We start from the raw sequence: 27,519 nt of genomic DNA on the forward strand, positions 1-27,519 counted from the left end.
AGAGTGGAATTGCAATGGGGATAGTAGGGGGGATTACCATGGTTTATTGTCTGTAATTATGGAAGTTAACAGTTTAAAAATATTTTTAAAAAGACATGTTAGCCAGGTGTGATGGTGCACACCTTTAATCCCAGCACTTGGGAAATAGAAGTAAGAGGATCACTGTGAGTTCAAGGCCACCCTGAGACTACATAGTGAATTAAAGGTCAGCCTAGGCTAGAGTGAGACCCTACCTCAAAAACACAACACAACACAACAAAACAAAAAATACAGGCACACTAAAAAAAAATAATAAAAAAAGAGATACTCGGGGCTAGAAAGATGGTTCCATAGTTAAGGCACTTGCCTGTGAAGTACAATGACCCCAGCTTGATTTCCCAGGACCCATGGAAAGCCAGATACACAAAGTGGTGTATGCATCTGGAGCTTGTATACAGTGGCAGGAGGCCCTGGTTTGCCCATGTCTATCTCTCTCTACTTGTAAATAAATAAATAAATAAATAAATACAGGCTGAGAGATTGCTTAGTGGTTAAGGTGGTTGCCTGCAAAGCCAAAGGACCTAGGTTCAATTCTCCAAGTACCCATGTAATGCACAAGGTGGCTCATGCATCTGGAGTTCGTTTGCATTGGCTGGAGGCCCATGTGCGCATATTCTCTATCTCTGCCCCACCCCTCAAATAAAATATTTAAAAAAAGAAATACTCAAATGTTATTTTATACTTATATTATCTCTGGTATATAGGGAAAGGACACATAGAGCCTTTTACTGTAATTTAGAGGTGAGTTAACTTTTCCTAGAAAAAAACTAAGTAGAGGCTAGGGAGATGGGCCAGTGGTTAGTAGCATCTACCTGCAAAATCTAAAGGTCCAAATTTGATTGCCCAATACCCATGTAAAGTTAGAGGCACAAAGTGGTATGAACATCTGGAGTGTCTTTGTAGTGTTAAGAGGCCCTGGAGTGCCCATTCTCTCTTTTTCCTCTCTCTTTCTCTTTATGTCTGTTTGCAAATAAATAAATAAATAAATAAATAAATATATATATGCACATGTATATGTGTACATGTATGTTTTTAATATAATTGTTTTATAAATATATTTATATATATTTGGGTTTGTTTCAAGATAGAGAACCCACTCTGTAGCTCTAAGCTGGCCTCAAACTAACAGCTATCCTCCTACCTCTGCCTCCCAAGGGCTAGGATTAAAGGCATGTGTCCCAACACCCAGATTTAAAATTTTTTTAACATTTTATTTACTTATTTGAGAAAGAGAAAGAGTCAGATATATACAGACAGAGAATGGACATACCAGGGCATCTAGCCACTGCAAACAAATTCCAAATGCATGCACCATCTTGTGACTTACATGGGTACTGGGGAATCAAACTTGGGTCCTTAGGCTTCATAGGCAAGTGCCTTAACTGCTAAGCCATCTCTCCAGCCCTAAAAATATTTTTTTAAAGACTAAATATTGAATATTTTAGGTTTTCCATGCTATACGGACTCTTTTGAACTTTCTTTTTCCAACTACCTTTGAAAACAAGGAAAGCTTTCTTTTCTCAGTGGCCACACAGAGCAGAGACCAGATCTGTCCTGTATAGGCCACAGTTTGTCAAGCCTTTACCAGACAGTAAAACTGAAGTAGTAACAGAGAATCTGTGAAACCAAACTAGAAAACAACAGACATACCAGAAGCAAAATTTCAGTCCTCAGACTTCTTTCAACATGCCATTCTACACTTATGAAAAATCCCCACTTTACCTGAAATTCATCGAAACATAAGAGACATGCTTCTTGGCTGATTTCTTCAGCGATGGGGGCAATTGGGTCATACGGTTTAGCCATGAACCCTGCTTTCCTTTTTGGCAAACTTTGTTTGAGGCGGTGTATTCCTTAAATGGATAAAATTAAACTCAGACCAAATATTATATTGATAGCACGTTTCAAATAACTATAACATATTTTACTGCCTAAATTAAGCTTTAGCTTGGACATAAAAATTAAATAAACAATGTTCCTACTCTAGGGAGATCACAGTGTAACTAACAGGCAAATCATATAAAAATGAACACCAAGAGTAGGCCATGATGATTTATACCTATAATCCCAGCACTCAGGAGGCAGAGCAAAGAGTAGGAATTACCTGACACCCTGTCTCAAGCAATAACAAATCAATAAAAATAGAAAATAAGGAGCTGGAACTGGGCGTGGTGGTGCACGTCTTTAATCCCAGCACTCGGGAGGCAAAGGTAGGAGGATCACTGAGAGTTCGAGGCCACCCTGAGACTACATAATGAATTCCAGGTCAGCCTGGGCCAGAGTGAGACCCTACCTTAGAAAACCAAACAAAAAAAAAAAGAAAGAAAGAAAGAAAAGAAAAGGAACTGGAGAGATAGCCAGCAGTTAAAGGCACTTGCTTGCAAAGGCTGACAGCCTGGGTTTGAGTACCCATGTAAATCCAGATGCATGAAGTGGTGCATGCATCTGGAGTTTGTGCTGGTGTGACTATTATCTATCTATCTCAAATAAATATATAAGTAAACAAACAAATATTAAAATAAAAAACCAGGCAAAGCAATAAAGCCTACACGCAAATTCAAACTGAGCGGCTGGAGGCTGAGGTAACGGGGTCAACAGCCTAATCAAGAATAGATTCTGGAAACAGGTGTGATTTTTCATCAACACTTAGTAGAACAAGAAATGCCTGACCTTCACAGTAACCTCTATTCTCTGATTGGGAAGTACGGAATTGGTCTTAAGAAATTATTATGGATGTATTTCTCTTTCAGTATTGCATGAACCAAATGAAATCTTACTTCAAGGAAAAGCCTACCTTTTTAAAAGACTCTGTTTATCCACTGGGTGGGGGGAGGGGAAAATTACTTTGTAGAGTTTGTCAACTAAAAACAAAAATGACTGTCGGGCGTGGTGGTACATGCCTTTAATCCCAGCACTTGGGAGGCAGAGGTAGGAGGATCACCATGAGTTCAAAGCCACCCTGAAACTACATAGTGAATTCCAGGTCAGCCTGAGCTAGAGTGAGACCCTACCTCGAAACAACAAAAAAAAAAAAATCACTTATTTCAGATCATTGACTTACTTTTGTGTACGTCTAGCATGAACCCATGAAAATGGACCCGTTTCTTCCTCTTCATTTCCACATAAGCATAAAATATGTCCATCACCATTGTTTTCCCTGTACCTTAAAAATAAAAACAAAAAAAAATGTAAGGATACCATTAAATGGCATGTAGTGATTACAGTAATGATTGTTCATTAGCTTTGGGATAATGAAACGGCACTCTTCCCCTGGCGAGCTAAGGACGAGCTTTGTCAGAAGGACAGCTTGCTGTGCATGTGAAGCTGGCTTCCAGGGATGAATATTATTCTGATTCTTATGAGCTTGTGTTTAGAAGATACATTCAATCAACATTACAGAAGGTCTTTTCCACAGAAAATCTGCTCATAAACCTGCAAGATTTACGGATTCTTTTCTCTGCGAAAAGACACTAATAGTTAAGTATTATGTCATTATCATGTATGAGGAACTGTTTTAGGAACTGTGGGAAAATTCAGAAACTGCAAGTAAGATAACAGAAAAAGGGTGAAAGACTAGTATCTAACATATAGCTGAGAACATATCTTTCAAAGTGTGTCCCACTATAGAAATGCTGATACAGGGGCTGGAGATATGGCTCCGTCGTTAAAGGTGCTTGCTCTGCAAGCCTATTAACTGTAGTTGAGGTCTCCAGACCCACCTAAAGTCTGCAGTGCACAGCCGTACATGCCTGTAATCCCAACATGCCTGCAGCAATGGGAGGTGGAGTGAGCAGATCCGGAAGCCCTCAGATGAGCTAGCCTGGCCTCCCCAGGAACATAACAAGAAGGAGCCTGTCTCAAACAGGGTAGAAGGGACCAACACCCCCAAGGGTAACCTCTGACCTTTCTGTGCTTGCCCTAGCATGTGCATGCCCACAAACACACACCATACATATAAATACACACACAAGTAATAATAAAAAGAGGGCTGGGGAGATGGCTCAGTGGTTAAGGTGCTTGCCTGTGAAGCCTAAGGACCCAGGTTCGACTCCCCAAAACCCATGTTAGACAGATGCACAAGGTCATGCCTATGCATAAGGTGGTGCATGTATCTGGAGTTCAACTGCAGTGGCTAGAGGCCCTGGTGTGCCAGTTCTTTCTCTTTCTCTCATAAAATAAAATTTAATATATACATATATATATAAACACATATATATTTATTTAAATAATAATAAAAGAAATTCTGTTACAGCCAGTCCTTATAATTAAATGGCCTTTTTACCACTCTGAAACCATTAATCCCTTGAATTTCATTAGCTATTGAATATTCATTCCTGAGCACTTAATACAGGCATGTACAAAATGTGCTGTTCCCTTGCAGAAATCCCAGCACTCTGGACCATGACAGTGCCCGAGCTTAGTTCACACCCCAGCATCCATCAGCAGGCCAGACAAGCACCCTTGTTCCATCTCCAATCCTCCGTACCTCCTCCACCCCCACACCACCCTGCCCCACTCCACAGTGTCCACAGTTCTCCTACCAGAAGCTATAATTGCTAAAATTTCAAAGGCATCTCAGGGAACAAGAAGATACTCATCTTTTGGGCTTTCCCCCATTCCATAAGATGACTTTAAGCCCATGCCACTTTAATGCCTGTATGTTTTTATATGCAAAAATAAAAATCTCAAACAGATTTTTAAAAATATTTTTATTTGAAAGGACAGACACACAAAATGGGTGTGCTGGAGCTTCTAACTACTACAAACAAACTCCAGACACATGTGCATCTGGCTTTACACGGGTATTAGAGAATCAAACCCAGGTTGTTAGGCTTTGCAGGCAAGTGCCTTAACTGCTGAGCCATCTCTCCAGCCCCAGAATTTTTGTTGTTGTTGTTTGGTTTTGTATTCAAGGTAGGGTCTCGCTCTAGCCCAAGAATTCACTATGTAGTCTCAGGGCGACCTTGAACTCACAGTGAGCCTCCTATATCTGCCTCACAAATGCTGGGATTAATATTTTTTAAAAGGAAAGAAAAAGAAGGGCTGGGAAGATGTTAAAGACACTTGCTGGCAAAGCCTGCCACCCTGGATTCAATTCCCAAGCCACCCATGTAAACCAGACCCAAAAAGTGGCACAAGTGTCTGGTGTTCATATGCAGCAGCAAGAGGCCCTGTTGTACCCATACACACATGCAAATAAATAATGAGAGAGAAGACTATTCCAAAACATCCCCCCGTGGTCCCTTCTCGCAGCTACGTCCCATCTGTCCTCATGCCCCTCACCATTCTTCTCATCACCTCCTCCCACCACTAGGCTGGGAGTGGAATCTTCCTCACCCCTTCCAAGACCAGCAAAACTGTTTACTAGCTCCTAACCTGACAACCAGCCTAACTTGTAACTGGTCCAATTAAGAGGTTACTGCTAATGTGAAACAAGAAAGACGAAGCCATGGGCAAGCCAGGAGAAGCCAGAAAGGGGAGTGGTAAGGGAAATGTACTTGTATTCCCTTCTAATATACAGAGAAATCCTTAACTGTGTCACCATGGGAGTATCCTGGTCAAGAGCCTATGAGAAAACCAGTGGTACCACAAGAGTGAAACCACAAAAGCTGAGCTGTGATGTTAACCCCTCCAATATCAACTGTGTGGTAGATCCTTGGATTTAGAGTCCATCTGAGTCAATCATTTCAACCCATCTCTGAAGAGAGAGTAGAGTTGAAACCCAGAACAGACATAAGGGGTAGCCAGCCAGGAGCCACTAGGAAGCAGAACTCCTATTTCCCAGGGAGTTTCCTTAGAGTATAAAACCTTCTGCCATCAGGAAAATGCAGATTAAAACTACATTGAGATTCCGTCTCACTCCTGTCAGATTGGCTACCATCATGAAAACAAATGACCATAAATGCTGGCAAGGATGAAGAAAAAAGAGGAACCCTTCTACACTGTTGGTGGGAATGCAATCTGGCTCAGCCATTGTGGAAAACAGAGTGGAGGTTTCTGAGACAACTAAAAGTAGATTTACCATATGATCCAGCTATAGCACTCCTAGGCATATATCCTAAGAACTCTTCTCAGTACCTTAGAGATACTTGTTCAACCATACTTATTGTCGCTGTATTCATAATAGCTGGGAAGTGGAACCAGCCTAGATGTCCCCCAACTGATGAGTAGATAATGAAGATGTGGCACATTTATACAATGGAGGTCTACTCAACGGTAAGGAAAAATGAAATTATGAAATTTGCAGGAAAATGGATGGATCTGGAAAGAATTATACTTAGTGAGGTAACCCAGGCCCTGAAAGCCAAATGTCACATGTTCTCTCTCATATGTGGATCCTAACTACAAATGATTGGACTTCTATGTGAGTTGAAATAAAACTCAGTAGCAGCGGCCAGTAAGTTAGAAAGGAGATATAAAGGGAATAGAATGGGAGGGGGGGGGGCTTAATAGGATGGTATTGTACATGTAAGTAGAAGAACAGATTAATGGAAATGAAAAAGCCTAAGTGAGGTCAGGGGAAGAAATTGAGTAAAGGAAAGGTGGGGGAAGGGCTAATCGAAATCTAAGAGTATATAAATAAGTCATATGGAAACCTACTGTTTAGGACAATGAAACACTCGGAAGCCATAGGTCATTACTAGAAAATTTTCAGTGCCAGGGATGGGATACCTTCCACTGAGTTGTTGGCCAGGGAGGTCCCTGATGCCCTTGGTTTCCCACCAGTAATAGATAGACGGTAAGACCCCATTGCTGAAGACTCCACATACTTGGGCTCTACTGAGAAATCCTGTTGGAGCTGTGCTGAAAAACTCCATGTAGACCAACTGACAGAATGCTGAAAAAAAAAAAACTATGCTGCATGCAGTTAAATGGGAGAGAGAAAAATCACCAGTGGAGATACTCAAGAGTGGACACTGCAAGCCTTAAATTTGGCCAGCCAGGCAAAATGAGCCAACAGGTGCAATAATGGCATGTCTGTTATGGGGAAAACCAACTGCTCTCTAATTTGACTGGAGGCCCACTCCATGGGAGGAAATACATCCCTGATACTAAAACCCTACAACAGGGGTAGTCATGAGCCCTAGGAGTATAATGTCTGCTGGTGTCTGGCTAAATGTACATACTATGCTCAACAAACTGCCCAGTAAGTACTTCTCTTAATGTTCATATCCATATATATGTATTTCTTTTTTTTTGAGTTAGGGTCTAACTCTAGCCCAGACAGACCTGGAATTCACTCTGTATTCTCAGGGTAGCCTCAAACTCACAATGACCCTCCTACCTCTGCCTCTTGAGGGTTTGGCTTAAAGGTGTGCACCACCACACCCAGCTTCATATCCATAATTAATGCTACTCTCACTTTTGGTTAGAGAAGCCTCTCTTTGCAAATAGTGGTGATCTTCTGCAAGATAATGCAGAAGGCACCAGAGTGCTGAGAAGAAGTGACAGAGGAGTGCTCAGCACTGAAACACCTCTATCACATCCTCAGGGTCCATTGCAGAAGAGCTGGCTGAAAGAATGTAAGAGCCAAAGGAAGGGCAGGACTCCTTACAATGTGCTCCTCCAGATACAAAATGACCTGGATATCAATGACCTCACAGTGCCTAACACTACATATACAAAACCATCATAATAGCAGGAAAACATGATGACATCAAAATAAAAGAGAGTGATTGAGAGGGAAAAACATATGATGGAGAGAGGAGTTTCAAAGGGGAAAGTGGGGGGAAGGGTTATTGTCTATAATTATGGAAGTTGTCAATAAAAAAAAAGTTAAAAAAAAGAATATAAAACCTTCCAGTCAAGTCCAAAAGGGGAAATAATCGTAAATATGAGCTAGGTAGGTGTGGCAGTGCATGCCTTTAATCCCAGCACTTGGAAGGCAGAGATAGGAGGATTGCAAAGAGAGGCTTCTCTAACCAAAAGTGAGAGTAGCATTAATATATGGATATGAAGCTGGGTGTGGTGGTGCACACCTTTAATCCAAACCCTTGGGAGGCAGAGATAGGAGAATGCCCTGAGTTCGAGGTCACCCTGAGACTACATTCCAGGTTAGCCTGGGTTAGAGTGAAACCTTAACTCAAAACAAAACAAAAAAAAAAATTGAAGGAACTCTCCCAGCCACAGAGCCTCCAAGATGATGACAGCTTTACTCAATTGTTATTGCCTATTTGTAAGCATTCTAAAACGGATTCTAGCCACCAAAATGTTCATCACACTTTCTACTTCAGAATTAGTTTCTCTTCACCTCTATCTTATATGGTTATTTTTACACAGCCTATATAAATACATAAGTATTTCCTATTATTGCATCTTGCCTTTTTTTAATCTTTTTTCTTGTTTTTAAAATATTTTGTTCATGTATTATTTATTTGAGAGAAAGAGATAGGGAGATAGAGAGCAATAGGCAGATAGAGAGAAAGTGGGCACATCAGGGCTTCTAGCCACTGCAAACAAACTCCAGACACATACGCCATCTTGTGCATCTGGCTTTACGTGGGTACTAGGGAATCAAACCTGGGTCCTTAGGCTTCACAGGCAAGCACCTTAATCACTGAGCCATCTCTCCAGCTCCCCCCCCCTTTTTTTGTGTGTGTCTTTTCAAGGTAGGTTCTCACTCTAGCTCAGGCTGACCTGGAATCCACAATGTGGTCTTAGGCTGGCTTCAAACTCATGGCGATCCTCCTTCCTCTGCCTCCCAAGTGCTGGGATTAAAGGTGTGTGCCACCATGTCTGACTCTTTTTTTTTTTTTTTTTAATTTTTTTTTGACACAGTGCAAGCAGCCCTCAAACTCACAATCCTCCTGTTTTAGCCTCCTGACTGTTAGGATGACAGGCATGTGCAACACATGTGGCTAGTTTTTCAAGAATTCAGAGGAATTCTTCATAGGGAATCTCCACACAGTTATGTACGACATGGCTTCATTTTCCATACTGAAAGCGAGGAGCAGGTGCACCGGTTTCATTTTTCAAGTTCCTTTTGCAGAAGCGGCAGCAGCTATACTCTGCTGGCCGTCTCAGTTTGCGGGCAAGTGGTTAAGGTAATGGGGAAAACACAGTAGTTATTTTCGCAATGACTGAGCATGAAAGTGACTGGATAGGAACTAACATGTCCTCAAGAAGAACGGAACAGACCAGCATGATATCTGCAAGCAGTGCCCAGAAGGGCAAGCAAAAGAAACTAAGCATCGGGCATAAGTGAAAAGTACACAGTGGTCTCAAGAATGCCAATCAGGGGCTGGAGAAATGGCTTAATGGTGTGGTGAAGGCACTTGCCTGTGAAGCCTAAGGACCCAGGTTCAATTCTCCAGGTCCCATGTAAGCTAGATGCACATGGTGGCACATGCTCATGGAGTTCCTCTGCAGTGGCTAGAGGCCCTGGCACGCCCATTCTGTACCCCCATCCATCCCTCTCTCTGTCTCTAATAAATAAATACCAGAAAAAAAAATTATAAAAAACAATGCCAATCAGCCCATGAACTAAGGAAATGGAAAAGTGAGTCTTAGCCAGGCATGGTGGCACAAGCCTTTACTACCAGGACTCAGGGGGCAGAGAATACCTTGAGGTTGCGTATGCTCCTTGAGGTTGTTTATAAGGTTATGTATATAGCATGCGCAACCTCAAGGATATTCACTGGAAATTCAAAGAGAAATGAAGATGTGTAAAACTATGAAAAAAAATGTATTCTTGGCTAGGAATGTAGCTCAGCTGGTAGGGTGTTTACCCAGTATGCACAAAGCCCTGGGTTCAGTTCCTAGCACTGCATGAAAACCTGGTGGGGTGATGATATAGCACTTGGGAGGTAGAAGCAAATGGATCAGAAATTCAAGGTCAGGCTGGAGAGATGGTTTAGTGGTTAAGGCGCCTGGCCTGCTAAGCCTAAGGACTCAGGTTTGATTCCCCAGGACTCATGTAAGCCAGATGCATAAAGTGGTACATACATCCGGAGTACCAGATGTATGAAGCATTGCATGTGTCTCTCTCAAATAAATAAAATATTTTTTAAAAAGAAATTCAAGGTCATCCTCAACTACAGAGTCAGTGGAGGCCAGCTGGAGCTACAGGCGATCATGCTTAAAAAAAAAAAAAAAAAAAAGTGCCAGGCATGGTGGTACATGCCTTTAATCCCAGTACTCGGGAGGCAGAGGTAGGAGGATTGCTGTGAGTTCGAGGCCACCCTGAGACTCCATAGTGAATTCCAGGTCAGCGTGGGCTAGAGTGAGACTCTACCTTGAAAACCAAAAAAAAAGTATTCTTCATTAGTAATTAAAGGCAGACAGATAGCACTGAAAGCATTTTCCCCCTTACCATGGAATTACAGGAAGAAGAAAGACACAAATTTGGCAAATAATTAGTCCCATACATTGCATGTGGCAGTATTAAATATCATGAGAAGTTACATATCTTTTGACCTAGAAATTCTGTGCTTGAAATTTATCTTACGTATTTAGTCATAAATGCTCATCTCAAAGCTGCAATAGAGAAAATTGGAAAGCAAAACAAGAGAGAGAGACAGAGCAGATACACTAATTTAAAGATAATTGCGTGTACAGTGGCATGCCCCTGTACTTCTAGCACATATGAGGATGAGGCAGGAGGATCACCTGAGTTCACATATTTGAGACCACTTTGGGCAGCAGAGTGAGACCCTGTCTTGAAGAAAAAAAAAAGGATAATAATGACTAGGTTTTACCCAAAGGGCTTAGATTATAAGTAGAGGTAAGAGCGGAAATTAAAAGGGAAGAGCTTATTTGTTGTACATATGTGTGTGTGGTATGCACCTGTGTAAAGACCAGAGGTCAACATCAGGTGTCTCCCTCCACCTTCTTATTTGAGACAGGGTCTCTCACTGAACCTACAGCTCATGGATTTGGTTAGACTAGCTAGCCAGTGAACCCCAAGGATCCCCTGTCTCCACTTGACCAGTACTGTGACTACAGGCTCACCCCACCATGTCTAGCATTAAAATGTGAACACTGTTCCCCAGTACCCACATAAAAACCAAAAACAAAAATGTGAGCACTGGGCTGGAGAGATGGCTTAGTGGTTAAGCGCTTACCTGTGAAGCCTAAGGACCCCGGTTCGAGGCTCAGTTCCCCAGGTCCCACGTTAGCCAGATGCACAAGGGGGCGCATGCGTCTGGAGTTCGTTTGCAGAGGCTGGAAGCCCTGGCGTGCCCATTCTCTCTCTCTCCCTCTATCTGTCTTTCTCTCTGTGTCTGTCGCTCTCAAATAAATAAATAAAAATTTTTTAAAAAATGTGAGCACTCATGCTAGGGATCCAAGCTCAAGTCCTCATGTCGTAAGCAAGCTTTTGTATCAGGAAGCTGTCTGTCTCCCCAACTCCAAGCAGCTTTTTTTGTTTTTGAAGTAGGGTCTTGATCCAGCCCAGGCTGACCTGGAATTTACTATGTAGTCTTAGGTTGGCCTTGAACTCATGGCGATCCTCCTACCTCTGCCTCCCAAGTGCTGGGATTAAAGGTATGTGCTACCACACCTGGCATGTTTTTGTTTTTAACTTTTTTATTATATTTTATTTATTTGAGAGAGAAAGAGAGGCAGATAGATAGAGACAGAGGGAGAGAGAATGGGTGCACCAGGTTCTCTAGCCACTGCAAATGAAATCCAGATGCTTGTGCCACCTTGGGCATCTGGCTTTATATAAGTACTGAGAAATTAAACCCAGAACCATTGGCTTTGCAGGCAAGCACCTTAACAGCTAAGCCATCTCTCCACCCATCCCCCTTTTCTCTCTTTTTTCAATTTTATTTTATTTACTTATTTGAGAGAGCAAGAGAGAAAGAGACAGAGACAGAGAGAGAATAGGTGTACCAGGGCCTCCAGCTGCTGCAAACAAACTCCAGATGCATGCGCCACCTTGTCCATCTGGCTTATGTGGGTCTTGGGGAATCGAACTGAGGTCTGTTGGCTTTGCAGGGAAATGCCTTAACTGCTAAGCCATCTCTCCAGGCCACCGACCCCCTTTTTTGATGTGACTGAGGAGATTGTTCAGTGGTTTAAAGCACTTGCTTGCAAAGCCTGTCTGCTCAGATTCAATTCCCCAGTACCCATGTGAAGTCAGATCCAAAAGGGGTGTGTACATCTGGAGTCAAGTTGTAGCAGCAAGGGACTCTGGAACACCCATATTCATTCTCTCTCTCTTTATCTCTGTCTCTATCTCTCGATCTTTCTTTCTCTCCCTCCTTGCAAGTAAATAAATAAAAATATTTTTTCTATAATATTTTGTTTACTTATTTGAGAGAAAGAGAGGCAGACACAGAGAAAGTGAGTATGGGTGTCCCAGGGCTTCCCACCACTACAAGGGAACTCCAGATGCATGCACTACTTAGTGCATCTGGCATTATTGGGGTACTGGGGAATTGAACTCAGATCCTTAGGCTTTGCAGGCAAGTGCCTTAACCACTGAGTCATCTCTCCAGCCTTCAAAATACTTTTAATGCTGAGTCAAATAGTACCAAATAAATGAGATCCTGATTTACACAGTAACCTTACCTACAAACAATTTCCTTCCTGGAGAACAATTCACTTTATGCACAGGAAAATGTTTATACCCTAATATAACACCTAATTCTGTCTTAAATTAGAGTCAGATCATATAAGCAATAAAGGTGAAAGGTGAGGTAGCTGCCTTCCTCCCACCCCTACCTCACATGAGTCTCCTGAGATGGACTGAGGGGTGGGATGGAAGTTACCCTGAGCAAAAGCTGCAAAGTGTTCTGATTGGCCCATGCAAGACTTAGTTAACACTCACCAACATCTCCATAAACATATAGGCCCTTTGGAGGTTTAGTCCTTGAGAAAAGCTGCAAATGAAGAACAAATTATAAATCTCCACCATGCAAACAATTGCAAATAATCACATATACAGTATTCCTAGCTGTGGTACATACAGGACACAGAGGGGCTTTTGTAGATAAACAAAGTAGAAAAAAAACCATGGCATAAAAGTCTGCAAACGCAGAATATGATACAGTCTTCATAAGGAAGGACTTGGGTTTTTTATGTGTTTTTTTTCCTCCCCTGGCCCATGTCTTTTAATCCCTGCACTCTTAGGAGGATCACTGTGAGCTTGAGACCACCCTGAGACTACATAGTGAATCCCAGGTCAGCCTGCCCTACAGCTAGATCCTACCTCAAACAAAAAGGTATCTGGTCGTTGTGGCGCCTGCCAGTAACACCAGCACTCAGGAGGCCGAGGCAAGAAGGTGGTGAGTCCCAGCCAGCCTGGACTACATAATGAGACATGTCTGAGAAAAACGAAAGATAGAAACCAGACTCTAAGTCCAGTCTACCATGCTTTTGTTTTTAATTTTATAATCATAGATTCATTCCAACTCTGAGGTCATCCTCACTCCAGCACATTGTTCTGTATCACATCCCATTTACGATGGCCACAGGATCTTCCATCCCCAGCCTCCTTGTATCTCCCTGAAGTTAGCTCACCATCTAGTCCTCTTTTTATTTTTTGGTTTTGTTTTGGAATCAAGGTCTTACACTACTAGCCCAGGGTGATGTGGATCTCTTTCTAACCCAGGCTGGCCTCACACTCAGGGCGATCCTGCAAGGCCAGGCTACCAAGTGCTTGGATTAAAGGGATGTGCCACCACATCCAGCACACTCTGCATCTGCTTTTAAGTCTCAGCTGAAAACAGATTTCTAGCCCACCAAAATCTCTTAGCTTTTCTTTTCTTGTTTTGTTTTGTTCAAGGTAGGGTCTTACTCTAGCTCAGGCTGAACTAGAGCTCACAATATAGTCTCAGGGTAGCCTTGAATCCACAGCGATATCTAGTGCTAGGATTAAAGGTATGTGCCACCATGCCTGGCTTTCTTTCTTTCTTTTTTAAATAATTTTACTTTATTTATTTATTTGAAAGAGGCAGAGAGAAAAAGAGGGAGAGAGAGAGAATGGGCACACCAGGGCCTCCAGCCACGGTAAACAAACTTCAGACGCATGTGCCACCATGTGCATCTGGCTTATGTGGGTCCTGGGGAATCAAACCTGGGTCCTTGGCTTTGCAGGCAAGCACCTTAACCACTAAGCCATCCCCCAGCCCTTTTGTTTTTGTTTTTGGGTCCTGCTCTAGCCCAGATTGACCTGGAATTCACGCTATAGTCCCAGGCCGGCCTTCAACTCACAGTGATCCTCCTACCTCTGTCTCCCTAGTGCTGGGATTAAAGGCATGCGCCACCAAAACTGGCTTTTTGTTTTTTGTTTGTTTGTTTGATTTTGGTTTTTTGAGGTAGGGTCTCACTCTAGCCCAGGCTGACCTGGAATTCACTATGTAGTCTCGGGCTGGCCTCAAACTCTTGGTAATTCTCCTACCTCTGTCTCTGAATACTGGGATTAAAAGTGTGCACTACCATGTCCAGTTCTTTTCTTTCATTGTTTAAATTTTTTATTTTTATTTAAATTTTTTGTGTATTTTTATTTATTTGAGAATGACAGAGAAAGAGGCAGATAGAGAGAGAGAATGGGCGTGCCAGGGCCTCCAGCCACTGCAAACGAACTCCAGACGTGTGCGCCCCCTTGTGCATCTGGCTAACGTGGGTCCTGGGGAATCAAGCCTCGAACCAGAGTCCTTAGGTTTCACAGGCTAGTGCTTAACTGCTAAGCCATCTCTCCAGCCCCTTTTCTTCCTTTTTCATATGAATAAGCATTATGCTCTTAATTTGAGAACAATGTCAAATTAGAAAAGCTGCCTACAAACTAATAATATAAAAATATCCTATATAATAGAAACATATAAATATGTACATATATATATATATATTTCTATACTTACAAATAATAAACCATGGTATTTCCCTCCCCTCCCCCACTTTCCCCTTCATAACTCTGCTCTCCATCATATCCCCTCCCTCTCTCCATTAGTCTCTCTTTTAATTTTATGTCATCATCTTTTTCTCCTATTATGAGTGTCTTGTGTAGGCATTGCCAGCCACTGCAAGGTCATGAATATCAAGGCCAATTTCTGTCTGGACAGTTGCATTGTAAGGAGTCGTACCCTTCCTTTGGCTCTTACATTCCTTCTGCCACCTCTTCCACAACTGACCCTGAGCCTTGGAGGGTGTGATAGAGAAGTTTCTGTGCTGAGCACTCCTCCGTCCCTTCCTAGAAACCTTTTGAAAGCAATATTCTGTGTCATGTAACAGGGATTGTTGTGATAATTCATAATTCTCTGAAACACATTTTACTGGAATAGTTGAAGGAATTGTTTTGCTCTAATACTGTTCACATGATCCAATCAATGCATCCTGAATAAATAAAATTCAGGCAAAAAAAATTAACAGAAGCAGCCGGGTGTGGTGGCATACGCCTTTAATCCCAACACTCGGGAGGCAGAGGTAGGAGGATCACCGTGAGTTCAAGGCCACCCTGAGACTACATAGTGAATTCCAGGTTAGCTTGGACAAGAGTGGGACCCTACCCTGATAACAAAAAAAATAAACAAAAGCAGGGGAAAGATGGCATGATATGAATTCAATGCTTCTAGAAAAAGTAGCACTCAGGACTAGGGGTATAGCTCAAAGATAAAACACATGCTGGCAAGTGTGATGCCCTCAGTTTGATGCCAGACTGTGGAATATAACAAGTGAAAGGTGGCACTTGTGCTTCTGTCTGCTCCCACAAATAATTCAATATACTTGGGGAAAGGCACCTTGGCAGACTTTGTATGCTCCACATATAACTTACCATCTTGCATTATATCTTATAGTAATATGTAGAAAATGGTCAAGAGACATTGCTAGGAGGAACGGCAGTCACAGCACTTAGAATGCTAAGGTAGGAGGATTTTTTAATTCAGTGCTAGCCTGGGCTGCAGAAATGGGTGCCAGGTCAGGCTGGGCTACAGTAAGACCCTGCCTAAAACAAAACAAGCAAACAAACAAAAAATAAATGAGGGGGCTGGAGAGATGGCTTAGTGGTTAAGCGCTTGCCTATGAAGCCTAAGGACCTCAGTTCGAGGCTTGATTCCCCAGGACCCACGTTAGCCAGATGCATAAGGGGGCGCACGCATCTGGAGTTCGTTTGCAGTGGCTAGAAGCCCTGGCACACCCATTTTCTCTCTCTCTCTCTCTCTCTTTGCCTCTTTCTCTCTGTCACTCTCAAATAAATAAATAAAAATGAATAAGAAAAAAATTTTTTAAAAAATAAAAATAAATGAGGGGCTGGAGAGCTGGTGGTTAAGGCACTTGCCTGCAAAGTCAAAGGACCTAGGTTCGATTCCCCAGACCCACGTAAGCAAAATGCACAAGATCTGGGCTGGAGAGATGGCTTAGCGGTTAAGCGCTTGCCTGTGAAGCCTAAGGACCCCGGTTCGAGGCTCAGTTCCCCAAGTCCCACGTTAGCCAGATGCACAAGGGGGCGCACGCATCTGGAGTTTGTTTGCAGAGGCTGAAGGCCCTGGCGCGCCCATTCTCTCTCTCTCCCTCTATCTGTCTTTCTCCCTGTGTCTGTCACTCTCAAATAAATAAATAAAAAATGAACAAAAAATATTAAAAAAAAAATGCACAAGATGGCACATGGGTCTGGAGTTTGTTAACAGTGGCTTGAGGCCCTGGTGCGCCCATTCTCTCTCTTTTTCTCTCTCCTTCTGTCTGACTCTGTGTCTCTCAAATAAATAAATAAAAACAAAATATTTTTAAAAAATAAAAGTAAATGAGGGCTGGAGAGACTGCTCAGCTAAGGTGCTGGCTTTGCAAAGCCTAATGACCCAAGTTTGATCCCCTAGTACCCGAGTAAAGCAGATGCACAAAGTGGCACATGTATCTGGACTTTATTTACAGTGGCTAGAGGCCCTGGGCATGACCATACTTATTCTTTCTCTCTCCTTGCAAATAAATAAATACATAAAATATTTTTAAAAATATATAACCCAGCCAGGTAGGGTAGCACACGCCTTTAATCTCAGCACTTGGGAGACAGAAGTAGGAGAATTTCCATGAGTTCAAGGCTACCCTGAGACTACCAAGTGAATTCCAGGTCAGCCTGGGCTAGAGTGAGACCCTACCTCAAAAATAAAATCATATATGGGCATGGTGGTACACACTCTTAATTCTAGCACTTGGGAGGCAGGAGGATTGCTGTGAGTTTGAGGCCAGACTGAGACTACATAGTGAATTCCAGGTCATTCTGGGCTAGAGCAAGACTTTACCTAGAAAAAAAAATTTTAATTAAAAAATAATAATAAATCAGCTGGGCATGGTGGATCATGCCTTTAATCTTAGCACTTGGAAGGCACAGGTAGGAGGATCACTATGAGTGAGTTCAAGGCCACCCTGAGACTACATAGTAAAATCCAGGTCAGCCTAGGGTAGAGCAAGACCCTACCTCAAAAAGAAAAAAAAAAAAGAAAAGAAAAGAAACTAAGGCTTGTAGCTCCATGGTATAGTGAATGCCCTCCATGCACAGGGCCCTGGATTCAATCCTTAGTGTCATCAAAAAATAATTGATAGGCTGGGTACTCAGGAGACAGAGATAGGAGGATTACCAAGAGTTTGAGGCTACCCTGAGACTACAAAGTGAATTCCAGGTCAGCCTGGGCTAGAGTAAAACCCTACCTCAAAAAACAATAATATACATTTTTGTTCTAAAAAAAATTGATGGAGAGTGGGTGTGAAAGGAGAAGAATGAGGGTGGAGGAAGGAATTATGGTTTGTTGTCTATAATTACAGAAGCTGTCAATAACAAGTTATAAAAGACTAAATACATTTTCTTAATGTGCTAACATCCTGAAGTTTGTTATGTCTCAGAGATCACAGTAACTACAACACTGACCATGAACTGCACCCTTGCATTGATCCTCAACACTAATGATTCTCTGTGAGCAACCGTGCCCAGGTATCTTCTCTATCCTGTTCTGTCCCCAAAAGATCTCCTTGCTGGCTTGTGCCTGCCTGGCCTACCCCATGAGAGGCATGACCAATAGGAGAGAGAAGACGGGAGACAAGGATCCAGCCTTTCTCTTCCATCCCTCCATACCTCAGCTCTGTGACCTCAGCACAGCCACAATGCCCCGGGACCAGCTAGCGGTTAGTCCCTCATGCCACAGCTCCAGCTATCTCCTGACTCCTCCTTCATTGACTCCTCCTTCATCACTCTGTCCTTTGCTGTCATGACCATCCTCTCTAAGAAGCCTCTTGGTTCAGTCTTTATTTGGAACATCTGCAGTGAACTGTCTCCTGCCAAATCTCTGGTATAACCCCAAATCCCAACATGCACATTCTTTTGTTTAACCACTGGACTCACTTGAAAATCTGAAACCAGGGCAGGAAAGAAAACACAGCAATTAAAGGCACTCACTTGCAAAGCCTGTAGCCATCTCTCCAACCCTAAAAATTTTTTTAGTTATTTATTTGTAAACAAAGAGAGAAAGAGAGGATACGAGGGAATGGGCACACCAGGGCTCCCAAGCACTGTAAACAAACTCCACATGTGTGTGCCACCCAGTGCATCTGGCTTTACACAGGCACAGAAAAATCAAACCTGGGCCATCCGACTTTGCAAATAAGGTCTTTTAACCACTGAGCCATCTCTCTAGGCCTCTAGCATTGTTTTGATGCTACAATGACCCAATGCTATAGTAACAACCTGCCAGGCAACATGTGCCCACTGGTGCAATGTGGCATCACTGTTATGGGGGTAAACAACTGCGTTCAGGTTGGATTTGAAGTCCACTCCACAGGAGGAATTCACATCTGTCTTCTACTTTAAACCTATTCAAAAAGTATAGAGAAGCTACTGCTGTTGTTTTGCTGAAGGGAAATGATATACCTATTAAAGTACCTTCTAAATGTTTACAGTTCTGCCCATAGATTAGTACTGCTGTCACCTTGGGTCAGAGAAGCTTCTCTTTGCAGTGGGCAATAGTTACTGCAGGGACTCATAACTGGTCAAATGCAGAAAGTAAGTGACTGTTGAATGTACAGCCCAAATTGGGACACCTATGTCACTTGCCTCTGCAAGATTCAGGAAGCACTGTGGAAGAGGGACAGAAACAATGTAAGAGCTGGAGGAAGGGGTGGTATGTTGTGCCATGCTGTGCTCTACAGCTAAGGTTACCTGCATAAGATTGGGCCTGTGGAAACCAACGGCCCTCTAATTTAACTGGAGGCCTGCTCCATTGGAGGGAATACATCCTTGATACTGAAAACCTACAACAGGGGTAGTCATGAGCCCTAAGGGTATAATGTCTGCTGCTGTCTGGCTAAATGTATATACTATGCTCACCAAACTGCTCAGTAAGCACTTATCTTAATGTTCATACCCATACATTAATGCTACTCTCACTTTTGGTTAGAGAAGCTTCTCTTTTCAGATGGCAGTGACCTTGGGATGACTCAGAAGGCACCATGGTGCTGAGAAGTAACAGAGGAGTGCTCACACTGAACTATCTCTGTCACACCTTCCAAGACTCGGGGTCCATTGCAGAAGAGGTGGCAGAAAGAATGTAAGAGCCAAAGGAAGGGTAGGACTCCTTACAACATGTTCCTCCAGACACAAAATGGCCTGGATATCCATGACCTCACAGTGCCTGACACTACCTATACAACACCATCATAATAAGGGAAAAGAGGGCTGGAGAGATGGCTTACTGGTTAAGTGCTTGCCTGTGAAGCCTAAGGACCCCGGTTTGAGGCTTGATTCCCCAGGACCCAAGTTAGCCAGATGCACAAGGGGGCGCACGCATCTAGAATTTGTCTGCAGTGGCTGGAAGCCCTGGCGTGCCCATTCTCTCTCTCATTCTCTCTCTCATTCTCTCTCTCTCTCTCTCTCTCTCTGCCTCTTTCTCTGTCTATTGCTGTCAAATAAATAAAAAAATAAACCAAAAAATTTTTTTAAAAAAAAGAGGAAAAGATCATGACATCAAAATAAAAGAGAGACTGATTGAGAGGGGGAGGGGATATGATGGAGAGTGAAGTTTCAAAGGGGAAAATGTGGGAAGGGAGGAATTACCATGAGATATTGTATACCATTGTGAAAGTTGTCAATAAAATTTTAAAAGAGAGAGAAAAAATGTCTTGGACAGGGAAAAGGTTCACAATGCCCCTTACTTCTGTGAGGCTTTGGAGGCAAGTTTCTTCAGTGGTATGGCCACCGGTAACTTGTCCATGCTCCTGTAAAAATCCCCCACTCATGCAAGTACCCCTAATCAAACCCATTGGTTTACAAAAACAAAGTTAAAGGGGGACAATTTGGGAAGAAGAGATCAGCAGAAGTGGAAGAGGGATAAGAAAGGGTAATGGGGGAGTGAATATGATCAAAGTATATTATATACATTATGAAAATGTCATTCATATGAGAGCTGGTGAGATGGCTCAGTTGTAAAGACACTTGCCTGTACAGCCTAATGATCTGGGTTCAATCCACGTAAAGCCAGATGCACAGTGGCACATGCATCTGGAGTTCATTTGCAGTAGATAGTGTACCCATTCTCTCTCTGTCACTCTTCTATAAATTTCTGTTTGCAAAGAAATGAAAATATAGGGCTCAAGCTGGGCATGGTGGCACATGCCTTTCATTTCAGCACTTGGGAGGCAAAGGAAGGAGGATTGCCATGAGTTTGAGGCCACCCTGAGATTACATAGTAAATTCCAGGTCAGCCTTAGCTAAAATAAAAACCTACCTTGAAAAGCCAAAAAAAAAAAAAAGTGTGTGTGTGTGTGTGTGTGTGTGTGTGTCTGGAGAGATGGCTTAGTGGTTAAGGCATATGCCTGTGAGGCCTAAGGACTCAGGTTTGATTCTCCAGGTCCCACATAAGACAGATGTACATGGTGGTGCATGCATCTGGAGTTCGTTTGCAGTGACTGGAGGCCCTGGCATGTCCATTCATTCTCTCTCTCTCCCTCTCTCTGTCTCTAATAAATAAATAAATCTTTAAAAAAGAAAAAAAAGGTGGGCTGGAGGGATGGCTTAGTGGCTAAGGTATTTGCCTGCAAAGCCAAAGGACTTTGGTTCAGTTACCCAGGACCCATGTAAACCAGATGCACAAGGGGGTGCATGTGTCTGGAGTTTGTCTGCAGTGGCTAGAGGCCCTGGCTACACCCATACTTTTCTCTTTCTCTCTCTCTCCCTCTCTCTCTCTCTCTCTCTCTCTCTCTCTCTCTCTCCATCTCTCTCCTCTCTCAAGTAAATAAAGAAATAATAATTGTTTAAAAAAAATGAAAATATATTTTTTTTTAAAAAAAAAAGAGCCTGATCTGGATGTGGTGGTGCATGCCTTTAATCCCAACATTTGGAAGGCAGAGGTAGGAGAATCACCATGAATTCAAGGCCACCCTGAGAGTACATAAAGAGTTCCAGATCAGCCTGGGGGTAGAGTAAGACCCTACCTCGAAAAACCAAAAAAAAAAAAAAAAAGAGAGAGAGAGAGAGAGAGCCTGGTAAGCATTTCTCTTAATGTGCATATCCATATATTAATGCTATTCTCACTTTTGATTACAGAAACTTCTCTTTTCAGATGACGATGACCACTGGAATGAATCAAATGGCACCATAGTACTAAAAAGAAGTGACAGGAGTATTCACCACTGAAACATTTCTATCACACCCTCCAAGGCTAGGGTCCATTGCGGAAGAGATATCAGAAAAAATGTAAGAGCCAAAGGAAGGGTAGGACTGATTACAATGCACTCTTCCAGACACAAAATGGCCTGGATACCCATGACCTGGCAGTGCCTGGAGCTACCTATACAAGACTATCATAATAGGAGGAAAAGATGATGACATCAAAAAAGAGAGACTGATTAAGAGGGGAGGGGATATGATGGAGAGTGGAGTTGTGAAGGGGAAAGTGGAGCAGGGAAGAAATTATCATGGCTTCTTGTCTATAATTAGGGAAACTGTCAATAAAAAACTTTAGTGGTATACACCTTTAATCCTAGCACTTGTGAGGCAGAGATAGGAGGATCACTATAAGTTTGAAGTCACCCTGAGACTACATAGTGAATTCTAGATCAGACTGAGCTACAATGAGACTCTACCTGAAAAAAAATTTTTTTAACTCAAAAAAGAAAAAAAAAGTCTATCGAGATTCTTGAATGTCAGTGTTTTCTGGAATGGCATCTTTTGTAATCTCCACTGTGCAAAGGAAATTTAAGATAAAAATCCCCAACAAGCACATAAAAATAAAATTTTACACTTGGTACTTATATTTCATCCTGAAAAAGAAATCTAATGTTAAAAAAAGAAACAAAGAGGGCTGGAGAGATGGGTTAGTGGTTAAGCGCTTGCCTGTGAAGCCTAAGGACCCGGGTTTGAGGCTCGATTCCCCAGGACCCACGTTAGCCAGATGTACAAGGGGGCGCATGCATCTGGAGTTTGTTTGCAGTGGCTAGAAGCCCTGGCTCATGCATTCTCTCTGTGTACCTGCCTATTTCTGTATCTCTCTCTCTCTCAAATAAATAAATAAATAATAAAATATTTTTTAAAAAGAAACAAAGAAAATCCAATGCAATTAATCTAATTAAAGGACCTTTAACATATATTTAGAGATATTTTGAAATTTCATATTTGTTATCTATGATCATAGAAAAATGGAATAGAATTGTTGTAAAACCAAAAGGAAAGAAATCATTATCAAAATTTTTACATCTAATAAATGTTCATATCTGTAGCCTAAAAAAGAAAAGAGGGCTGGAGAGATGACTTAGCAGCTAGGGCATGTGCCTGCAAAACCTAAAGACCCAGGTTTGACTCTCAGAACCCATGTAAGCCAGATGTTCATGGTGGCACAGACATCTGGAGTTCATGTGCAGTGGCTAGAGGCCCTGATGCACTCATTCTCTCCCCTTCCCTCTCATAATTAAACAAAATATTTTTAAAAGAAAATCATTTGTGAAAAAAATGAAAATGTCATATGAAACCTATTACTATGTATAATTAATATGTATATTAATAAATACTTAGAAAAATGAGCCAAAGTGGTGGAAGTGGTGGTACATTCCTGTAAGTGTAACACTCCGAAGGCAGAGGCAGGAGGATCTTGAGTTCAAGCCTAGCCTAGGCTACATAGGAAGACCCTGCCTCAAAATTACAAATTTAAAAGCACATCCTGTCTTTCTGGACTACAAGCCACCTGCTGTCCCAGCATGGTTTCTACTAGGACAATTAAATAATAAGGGTGTTACTGGTAAGATAAAAAAGTGCTGTTTTCAATTTGTTTAAAACGCAGGAATATTACTTTTCCTGTTTCTCTCCATTTCCCCCACCATTGCCTGATTATCTCCCCAAATGACAGAATCAGAGACAATGATTCCAGCTGGAATGCCGAGCATAATTACATCTTTCGAAAACTGGCATATCATTCTCAACATGGACCACTTTTTGATAAAAGTGGATAACTTCAGGTTTCCACTTAAAAACTACAGAACAGAACTATATGTTAGCATTCATAAATTCCCTCTAAATGAAAATGCTTTTTAAATGCTTCAAGCTGATTTGCAGAGGAGCCCTCCTAACCTAAAGTATACCAATTAGTTCAGTTTACAAGTATAATTAAGCCTATTTAAGTATCTAAATAAAGGGGCTTTAAAACTCTAAAGCAACTAACATAAGAAATGGCTTACAGAGCTGCAGCTAGCTGCTGGCATTATAGCTATAGAGGGAACAAAGATATGTCAACAGGCCCAGACACCTTCAGACAAGGTCTCCTTGGCCCAAACCCCTTTCTGGCTACTTAATATCATTACTGAGTAAGCCTGCTGTGTAATGCATGAGATTCATGAGCTCAGGAGTCAGGTCATGTTGGCCTTTCTAGCACACATGCGTGCATGCATGCGTGTGTGCGTGTTTGTGCATCCTCAAGTTTGTTCATCTACCCATTGTTTCCCATTATGTATACTGATTTCATAAACTGGGATTCAAGTTTTAATTTAAAAGCACATAGCTATGCTTCTCTACAACCCTGACTACTATTTAGGAAGCTGAAGCGAGAGGGTTGCTTGAGACCAGCTTTTCTAACACAGTGATACACTGTCTTAACTAATAAAAAAAATATAAGTTCCAGGTCAGTCTGGGCTAGAGTGAAACCCTACCTGGAAAATATATATATTTATGGCTTGTGCTAGGGAAATAGTTCAGTGGGTAAATTACTTGCTATGAAGTCTTGTCCCAAAAGATGAAAAAAATCTAGCTGCCTGTATACCCCTGATTAATAGAACCTGATATCTGCAGAGTAGCTCTGTATACTATTTGTCTCCCTCCGATTCCAGAAATGCTTGATTTGGCTGTGTAAAAGTAATTCTAATTATAGTGATTTACATGAACTACTTACCATTTATTCCTAATTACCTCACAGCACAATAACAATTATGCATACATTGAATGTGTCAGATTAACCTGGTTGTGAGTTTTATTTAATAACAACGGCAAAGTGTCCATAAATGTTCATTCTGCACAGCCTGATGCTCGTGTGGTGAAATCACCGTGTCACGACTTCGGCAAATATCCACTACAGAATGCACTGCTGCCTAGGTAAGAGAAAGCAGACCAGCAGCCTGACACCATCTCCACCACTCATCACCGAAACAGCTGGCATCTTGTGGAAGAGGCACATTTATGTTAATATGATGGCTTAGAATTAAAGTTGTTTTTTTTTTTTTCTTTTTGATTTTTCAAGGCAGGTTCTCACTCTAGTCCAGGCTGATCTGGAATTCGCTATGTAGTCTTAGAGTGGCCTTAAACTCACAGTGATCCTCCTACGTCTGCATCCCAAGTGCTGGGATTAAAGGTGTGCACCACCTCGCCCAGCTCAAGAATGATTTTGGGGCTAGAGAGATGGCTTAGCGGTTAAGCGCTTGCCTGTGAAGCCTAAGGACCCCGGTTTGAGGCTCCATTCCCCAGGTCCCACGTTAGCCAGATGCACAAGGGGGCGCACGCATCTGGAATTCATCTGCAGTGGCTGGAGGCCCTAGCGCGCCCATTCTCTCTCTCTCTCTCTCTGCCTCTTCGTCTGTCTGTCGCTCTCAAATAAGTAAATAAAAATAAAACAAAAAATTTTTTTTAAAAAAAGAATCATTTTGGGGGGGGGTTCCGATGTAAGATCTCACTCTAGCTCAGGCTGATCACGGTGGCCTCAAACTTATGGCAATCCTCCTACCTCTGCCTCCAAGTGGTGGGACTAAAGGCGTGCACCACCACGCCTGGCTTCAAGAATGTTTCTTACAATTACAAGAAAAGAGGAAAAATATATACATAACTCCAGGGCTTGTGAGATGGTTCAGTAAAATATTTGCCTTGCAAGCATGAGAACCTAAGTTTGGATCTCCAGACCCCATCTAAAAGCAATAAGCTATGGCAGGCTTCTGTGGTCCCAGCATGCTAGTGATGAGATGAGAGATGTAGACAGAGAATTTCCCAGGAGCCTATAAGCCAGCCAGCCCTGTGAACCCAGCGGAGAACTCAAGACCCTCCCACCAAGGGGGTAGAAGGCAAGGACCAAAACCAAAGGTGTCCTCTGACTTCCACACAAGTGGCATGGATTGGGCACCCTCACTCACACCTTAACACACATACACATACATCATACACACATATACTCACCCTAAAAAAATTATCAGAATTGCTGGGCATGGTGGCAGATGCATTTAACCCTAGCCCTTGGGAGGCAGAGGTAGAAGGATCACTATGAGTTTGATGCCAGCCTAAGACTACATCATGAATTCTAAGTCAGCCTAGCTAGAGTGAGACCCTACCTCGAAAAACTAAAAATTAAAAAAGAAATTTAAAAAAACAGAATTAATGTTTAAACATGTTCATTCAAAACAAAATCAGAAGAGCCAGACATGGTGGCACACACTGTTAATCCCAGCATCACCATGAGTTCAAAGCTATCCTGAGACTACATAGTGAATCCCAGACCAGCCTGAGTTAGAGAGAAGTCCTATGTCAAAAAAACAAAACCAGGGCTGGGGAAATAGCTTAGTGATTAAGGTGTTTGCTTGCGAAGGCTAAGGACCCCAGTTTGATTCCCCGGGACCCATGTAAGCCATATGCACAAGATGGCACATGTGTCTGGAGTTGGTTTGCAGTGGCTAGAGGCCCTGGTGTGCCCATCTTCTTTTCTCTCTATCTACCTCTTTCTCTCATAAATAAATAAATTAATAAAATATTTCTTGGGTCATTGTCTAAATTTTTAAAAATCAGGGCTAGAGAGACAGCTCAGCAGTTAAAGGCACTTGCTTATAAAACCTGATGATCCAAGTTCAATTCCCCAGTACCCACATAAGCCAGGAGGACAAAGTGGTACATGTATCTGGAGTTCATTTGCATTAGCCAATACTTTTCCTTCCCATCTCTCTCTGTACCTCTCTCTTCTGCTTACAAATATATAATAAATTTTAAAAAATAGCCAGGCATAGTGGCACATGCCTTTAATCCCAGCACTCAGAAGGCAGAGGTAGGTGGATTGCCTTAAGTTTGAGGCCACCCTGATATTACATAGTGAATTCCAGGTCAGCCTGGGCTACAGTGAGACCCTACTTCAAAAAAAAAAAAAAAAAGAAGAAAAGAAAGAGAAAAAAAAAGGAAAGCTAGTGGTCAGCACTACAAAGACCCCAAAAGATGACTAGGCAGCTAAGACTCTGCTCTTCCACACTCATCTTGCATCCTCTTACTCCAACCCTAGAGAAGACAGGCAAACAGAAAAGAGAAGGAAAAGGAGAAACAATCACATCCCCTTCTGTACTGTTCTTTCCAAGGTAAGGCCTTCAATAAAGGAAAGAAAAAGCTTGGAATCACATAGAAGGTTCCATTTAAACTAGACTGCCTTATCTAATAACCTAGTGAAGCTGTTTGAAACTATGAAGGTGAAAGGGTGCTATGAAACATCAAAAAGGCAGGGATGGGGATCCTGCAGAGCTTGTTTAAAAGAACTAGTGAAGGGACTTTTTTATCTTGGTCTTTTTTGCATATGAATGTGTACAGTCTGTGTGGTATGATATGTGGGGTGTATGTGTTTAGATGATGAGTGGTGTGTTTATGTTGGATACATGCATGTGTGTATCCATATGTGTACAGGCCAGAGAGGGCTTGAGGTGACATCTGCTAGTCTTCTGACTGTTTTCTTAAAATGTTTTTTGGGTTTTTTTTAGTTTGTCAAGATAGGGTCTTGCTCTAGCCCAGGCTGACTTGGAATTCAATGTGTAGTCTCAGGGTGGTTTTGAACTCATGGCCATCCTCCTACCTCTGCCTCCCAAGTGCTGGGATTGAAGGCGTGCACCACCACGCCTGGCAGGGATCTCGTTCTTAACTCAGAGATGCTGCCATTCTGTTAGCAAGCCCCAGTAATTGCCTAGTCTCTACCTGGGCCCCCTTCTCCTCTGACCCATGGACTGGGGTTGATGATGTGTGTGGCCACACCCATTTCCGTGGGTTCTGAATCAAACTCGAATGGTCTCAGGCCCTCCCAACACCACCTCATGCTTAAGCAGTAAACTTTCTTTCATTTTCAGGGA

General features: G+C 42.3%; 1 protein-coding gene across 3 annotated transcripts in view; it reads right to left on the bottom strand.

Moving 5' to 3' along the window:
* The window catches only part of Afg1l (AFG1 like ATPase), a 234,491-nt gene that overhangs the window by 181,931 nt on the left and 25,041 nt on the right, over positions 1-27,519 (bottom strand). The window contains exons 3-5 of one of the 3 annotated variants that reach the window (XM_045155614.1): positions 12,815-12,866; positions 3,101-3,202; positions 1,762-1,892 (exon numbers count right to left, since the gene is read on the bottom strand). In XM_045155614.1, the coding sequence (XP_045011549.1) occupies positions 1,762-1,892; positions 3,101-3,202; positions 12,815-12,866 (285 nt within the window). The remainder of the gene's footprint in view (positions 1-1,761; positions 1,893-3,100; positions 3,203-12,814; positions 12,867-27,519) is intronic. The other 2 variants (XM_045155615.1, XM_045155617.1) reach the window with 2 other exon arrangements.

This window comes from Jaculus jaculus, chromosome 7 (assembly GCF_020740685.1).
Source record: "Jaculus jaculus isolate mJacJac1 chromosome 7, mJacJac1.mat.Y.cur, whole genome shotgun sequence".
NCBI classification, from domain to species: Eukaryota; Metazoa; Chordata; class Mammalia; order Rodentia; family Dipodidae; genus Jaculus; species Jaculus jaculus.